This window comes from Melospiza melodia, unplaced genomic scaffold (genome assembly GCF_035770615.1).
Source record: "Melospiza melodia melodia isolate bMelMel2 unplaced genomic scaffold, bMelMel2.pri scaffold_70, whole genome shotgun sequence".
In the NCBI taxonomy this organism is placed as follows: Eukaryota; Metazoa; Chordata; class Aves; order Passeriformes; family Passerellidae; genus Melospiza; species Melospiza melodia.
The window spans coordinates 2,001,101-2,007,555 of NW_026948802.1; the positions used below are offsets into that span (position 1 = coordinate 2,001,101).

The 6,455-nt window shown below is 42.7% G+C and overlaps 1 protein-coding gene across 1 annotated transcript; it reads right to left on the reverse strand.

The window, feature by feature from the left end:
• Positions 1–318: 318 nt before the first annotated feature.
• Positions 319–6,006, reverse strand: LOC134413995 (uncharacterized). Its single transcript, XM_063147999.1, has 2 exons — positions 2,965–6,006; positions 319–2,117 (listed from the first exon to the last, which is right to left on the reverse strand). Exon 1 carries the CDS (start codon positions 4,163–4,165, stop codon positions 3,107–3,109), a length of 1,059 nt encoding a protein of 352 aa, XP_063004069.1. The 5' UTR covers positions 4,166–6,006; the 3' UTR covers positions 319–2,117; positions 2,965–3,106.
• Between the last annotated feature and the right edge of the window lie 449 nt (positions 6,007–6,455).

Below are 6,455 nucleotides of genomic sequence, written 5' to 3' on the forward strand. Positions count from 1 at the left end.
GCTTGCCTCCTGCAGTCAGCAATCCAGGGAAAGGCAGCCGCTCTCTCTTTCAAAACCGGAAAGAGTGCCCTGAACATTGGATCCATGCGGGGGAACCCGAATCCAAGGTTCAAAATGGCTTGGAAAATGGGTTCCATGCTTTCCCATACGAACGTATCAAGGGCAAAGAGCACATTCGTGAAAAACCCAAAGAACTTTGCCCATCGAAAAAGCTCATAGAAATGTCTCTCCAATGTCAGGGTCTGTCCTAGTAGACAGATGACCTGATGGTTCGTAGGAATGATCTCAGAGTGCAAAAACCAACACGGTACAAGAGGGTTTGCAGTGATAATCAAATCAAATGCAGTTTTATTGAAATAACCACAGCAAAAATGTGATAGAGGGATTAAGGGAGAAAAAAAGATAGAGAAAGAGAGAAAGAGTGGTGAGAGAGAGAGAGAGAGAGGGGATATAGCTACCAACGCAGAGACGAAGTCCTTTGGTGCAGTCCAGCCGAGGATCCGCCTGCTACGCTGGGGAGATCTCAAAGGCTGTAGCTAACTCAGAGGATTTTATTACTGAAAATTGTGAGGGGGGGGGGAGAAAAGATACAATAGGGAACAGATGTAACAGGTAGTCCATGTTCTCAGCAGTAAATGAGAGCCATTGTTTTCTTTCTCCAGTGGTCACAATCTGCAGGCAAACATCTCGCTTTGGTCAGCTTGCCTCCCCCACACACCTCCCCCGGGCTGGGGGTTTCAGTCCCAGTCCTTGGAAGGAGCAGAGGGGCCTTTTAGGAGTTTCATGTCTCAGTCCTTGATTGAAAAGCGTCTCACATCTCTGTCTGTCTGTCACGGTGGTTGTAAAACAGGTGAGGGTCTTCTGTGGGAGACCACCTGAAACTCAGGAGAAGTCCAGCCAGGCCGAGAGGTGGGACAGCTTCCAGAGCTGCTATTGTTGCTAACGGGGCACGGTGCCCTCTTCTTAGCATAAAGCAAACACACTTGTGAAAACAATAGCTCAACACTGAGCTTTCAGGTCTCAGGGCCTATGGCGTGTGACTTTTCTCCTTTAGAGCCAGATTCTAAATAGGGGGGTCTTCTCTTCAGTGGTCTCCCAAGGACGATCGTGAGGCAGATGAGGGAAAATTTGGACAGACTCTCACACGACCCCGTGACTCACAATTGTCTTGAAGGGATCTTCGTCAGCAGGGCTCTGGAGTGTTGCTGATCAGTCTTGCCGTACGTTGGTAGCATACCCGGAAAAGCAGAGACAGTATGTCAGAGAGACAGAAAAGAGAAAAGGAGGAAGAGAAAGGATAGGAAAAAGAAGGGGAAAAAAGGGAGACAATAAACAAACATAATTAATATTGATTATCATAACATTTTTCAGAAGTGTTTGATTAATTACAACTAATTAATTAATATTCTTGTTATAACAATTTCAAAAAATAATTAATTAATTAACAATATTATTTTTATAACAATTTCAAGAGATGGTTAAAACAAATCACAAATAATCAACAGCAAAAGTAATAAATCATAATACAAGCATTAACTTTAAAATAATTTTCTAAAACAATTCACTAAAAATCAAAAGTAATTTTCACAAAATCATAAAAGAAAATCAGGATTACTCTAAAACACATATGCTTAATTCATAATTGCTTTGTGTCAAATGTCTCGGGGATTTCCACAGTGCAGGGGACATCAGCCAAATTGTGTGCCTTAACTATAGACATCAATCTTGTCAGCTGTTTCACCATCTTCCAATTCATAACGACTAGGATTGCTGATAAAATGAAACCAAACAGAATTAAAATCAAAAGGATAACAATGGGATGACACACACTGTTCAAGACACTCGTAGCAGTAGGAGACCACCCAAAAGAGTATCCCACCACCTGTGCTCGGCATCTTTCTCCACCCTTTCCATGACACGGTGTATCTGTCTTACATTGTGATGAACAGTCACCCGGGTCTCTTGTCCGCTTTCCTTGAACTTCTCCAGGATTTCAACCAAGTTCTGATGGAGCAGCAGTTGTTTTACCAGAGTGAGATTCATCTCAATAGGAGTAGACATCAGTTTGTGAATCAGTGTGTAGTTAGATTGCCACAGGTAGTGAGAATTGACTGGAGCTTCAAAAGAAAAATCACATCCTGAAATCTTAGTAAAGTTACAAGCATAGAAATTTGAATGATTTTTTGTATCTACTATAACATTTTATATGAGCAAAAAATCACAAATAGTTCTAAAACATGCACATGTATTGCCTATGAATTGTTTCAAAAGCCTCATTAGGACAAATCTCAAAATGACAGATATTTTGCTCTATGTCTAAACAAATGTCTTGAACTATGATTTCATTGCTTTCACAGATGAACCATTGTTGTTCTCGGGCAATACAAGATTCCAAATCAACAGTTTGCCATTTCTTACCAATTTGACAGGCCCATTCTCTATGTTCAGAAAGATAGAGAATAGCACCGTCATAATTCAGTTCTAATGCTAGAACAGGGAAAATCAAATACTCTGAGGCATTTTGTATAGTTAAAAAAAAAACTGTCGTTGTATTTAAAATTACGTCACAGGTCAAAATTCACTAGGTTCCACCAGGATTGGAATTCTATTTCAAAGTCAGTGGCACTGTCCCAAATTATTTTCCGAATTTCAGTGAGAAAAGTGCCTTCTTCACCTTCTCTTATAATTGAAGCAAAAATTGACTGCACCCACAATTGTGCCTGGATACAGCTGAGAGCCAAATAAACATTGTTTTGTGTAGCACCAAGTGCATCAATTACCAATTTGTGATCATTTACATTTACTTTCTCCCAATTTGGCAATATGCTTGATAGCAGCCACTGGTGTGTTCACAAAGCCAATAAGAATGACTGCAGTAGTTGCTGTAATTTGATCAAATCTTTAATTGTGACAGCCAATTTATTCAAGTTCAGTTAATTTACATGTCATGTATACTATCATCACCTGGTGTTAACATAAAGGAGGGGAAAGCATTATTTCTGTTGTCCATCACTAGTGTTATCATGGTTTATCAGGTCTTCATGTCCCTTGGAGTTCTTCTGAAAAAGTAAACACAACAGACTCTGCCACGAAGAGGCAGAAAAAGTTAGAACAATGGAATTGTCAGAGAGGTTTTGAACAGCAGTGGTACTTCCCCTACAGCAGCGGGGGGTCCACCAAAAACAGGCTGTCCAGGGTAATGTGCTGGGTTCTTGAAATCATCATCTGGTCTCTGTAGTGAAGGAATTGTGCTTGGAGCTGTTGGGCAAAAAGCAGTGATTTTGGAACACTCATTTGCCCCCCATCCATAGTGAGAGTCGTGAGAAATCCATTTAATCTTTTCACCTTCTGCCCAATCCTGCACACCTTTGACAGTAGAGTGAGAAATATTATCAGATTGAATTTCCTGTGGCTTTAGGAAAATTCCAAACCATCCCTGCATTGCTTTAACAGTATTATCTCCTGTATCTCTTTTAAAAGCATCAGCGTGGAGCAACCCAAATATAAACATAGCATAGGACTTGGTGTTAATACAGACAAGAAAGCAATTCTGTCCCTCACTTTGGAAAATGCTCCAAACAGTTAACAGTTCCCCAACCTGGACATTGTCTTGTTCCTTTCTGTTAGCAGAAGCGGGGGAGAGAGGAGGGGTTGCTTTAGTCACAGAGGCAGGTTTATTTTGGCTGCTACCCAAGCTCCCAGTTTCTTGGATTGCCCAGTTCTCCTCCACCTCCCTGGGAGCCAAGCCAACCACAAACACTCCCCCTTCCCAGGTAGTGTACCTTTTCTCAGCATCTTTGAAACCACAGGAATAAAAACCAACAGGCTTTTTCAGACCCTCAGGACCCTGCTGCCAAATGTGTACTGAAAGCTGTGAGGAGGCAAATCCCCACTCCACCTGAAAGGGGTCTGTAGGATGGATAGGGTCCAGTGCTTGATGAGCTGTCACTTCAAGAATCAGCAATTGCAATGTTTCCTTTTGAGAAGAAGTCCAATCCCATTTGATTCTTTTTCTCAGCAAGTCATAAAGGAGAACAAAAGGGTCATTCTGGTTACTAAGAAATTTATCTAGTCTTTCTATAGGAGACAGAGCTACTATGGTTTTCTGAAGGAGAATTGCTGTAGGTTTAATTTTTCCCGGAAGCCTTTGAGTTAAAGAGGTCATAATTTCAGGCTTTACAGGTGATAGGATTGGAGATTCAAAACCGGGAATTAATTTCTTTTCATTAATCAATTGCAGGCAGCCGGATTTGTGAATGTTTTCCCAGAGTTAGTCGGGGGTACCGACCAAAGGGTCTCTTTTTCCCAAGGGGTTGAACCCCCTGCCCAAAGAGCTGTGTGCTGAGTTAGGGACCATGGGATGCGTCTGTCTGCTGTGGCTAGAAGCACCCCATGTCCCCAGCACCCACCGGCTCCTTGTTCTGACAAGAGAATTTGATCTCCCCCGGTGAGAGACACTTGACAAATGTGTTCTGTTTCAGATTTTTGAGGGAGAAGCCCGTACTGCTTTGCAAGTTTTGTTAATTCAGTAGCAGTGTACGGGATTTCTTTAGTGGTTTTGTGTGGGTTAAGATCTTCATTATTGATATAATTGCATTCTGTTTTAATTAGAGGTTTTATGTTGTTACAGCAGTGTTTCCCGCAATTTTTCATCAGGGTTAATTCTGTTTGAGAACAATTTTGACTAGTGTGAGGAGTTTCTTTCTCCTCTGTTTCTTTTGAGGAATCAGAGTTCTGTGAATTTTTAACATGTTCCTCTCTCAGGGCAGTCCGTAACAAGATATTTACATTTCTTTCTTCATCCAATTGTTTTTGCAAAACTTCAACTAGGTTTTGGAGGGAGTCTATGATAGCATTTTCCTCACTTTTTCGCTTAAAGCGAGTTTCTATGGCTGCTGTGAGGCAGGCACCCAAGAGTGAGCAGAGGATGGTTTTATTTGTGCCCAGTTTAAATTTTGATTCATGTTGCAAAGAAAATATTCTATCAATAACATTTTCTAAGTTAAACCCAATTGCAGTTTGCCCATTCTTCTCCCCCTGGAGAAGGTGTGGCATTGTATTTAGCAAGCAGAGCATAAAATTCAGCTTTACCTTTTGCTCTGAAGTTCTTAGTCATTTTGTGAGGGGACCAAAGCTACACCAGGGAGTTAACTTAAGTTACACAAATCACACAGCCTTTCCACTGTCCCCTTGCTTCCCTGGGTAGTTGAAGAGACAGAATCAGTCTGGGAGGCTCTGTGAGGTTGCTTCAAATTTGTCTCTTCCTTCCCAGACAGTACAGATACACACTCACATGAACACACACACACAAATGTTTTCTTTGTGAGGGGACCAGAACCTAGAACAGGGGGAAAGCCACTCAGCCTCGTTGGGCTGCCCCTCACTCCCCTGTGTAGGTGAAGGGACAATATCTGTCTAATTTCTCAGGTCTGTCCCTTCCCTTTTAGACAGTCCAGGTACACAAATACAGCAGTAACAACAGTAACAGGTTCACATTCAGCTCAAATACAACAACAACAACAGTATCAATATCAATATCAATATCAGTAGCAGCATCAATATCAGGATCGGGAGAAGTATCAGTGTCAGTGTCAGTGCCGGTAAGATAAGTAACAGAAGTGACAGTAACAATTTCCCCTGCTTTTGCACCAAAAAATCTTTTGTGTCAATTCCGGAGCCTGAGCGCTCAATCGAGTGTGAGATTTGGCTTTGGTGTCTGCAGTCTGCGAGAGGTTACAGACTATACATTACCTGCAAAATCTCACTGGCTACTGGAAATCCTGTCTGTGATGCCAATTATGTGAAGGTCCACCGAAATGAACGGGTGATGAATGATTTTTGGGTGCAAAAATAACCAACAAAAGGCACAGGGGTTTTGCAGTAACAAATCAACAAGGTGCAATTTTATTGATTATAACCACAGCTAAATATGCGTTTGGTTAGGGAATCTGGGGAAGAGAAGGGTAGGACAAGGGAAAAAGGGAGGAAAGAAGATCAGGGAATGGGGTATAGCTACCAAGACGTGATGTCTTCGGGGTCCCGCCGCCGAAACTCGCTGGTACACGTCTTGGGGAGATCTCAGAGGACAGTCGAAACCGAACCCCAATATATATACTGTTCTTGGTTGGGGGAAGGTGGCTGAAATTAGGTTTCCATGGAGGGGAGAAGAATAGGAACAGGAGGAGGGGGTGAGACAGTTCCATTGTTTTCATGGCCGAATGCTCACAGGTACGTTAAGTTTTCCCCCTCCCTGAGTTGGGAGGGAGTACAGTCCCAGTCTCTGGAAGGAGGTTGCCATGGGGGTGCCATGGGGGTGCCATGGGGGTGTCAATAGGGTGCCAGAGGGGTTCTTGGTTCCTTGATGAGGGGATTCGCATCTCGGTTGGTCCATCACGGTGGTTGAAGACAGGCAAGAGGGGTCTTCTCATGGAGCGGGGGGGAGCCACCCCAGAGCT

What these genes read in the sequence shown, in the direction of transcription:
- LOC134413995 (XM_063147999.1), bottom strand. Translation starts at nt 4,165, where the DNA reads ATGACCTCTTTAACTCAAAGGCTTCCGGGAAAAATTAAACCTACAGCA.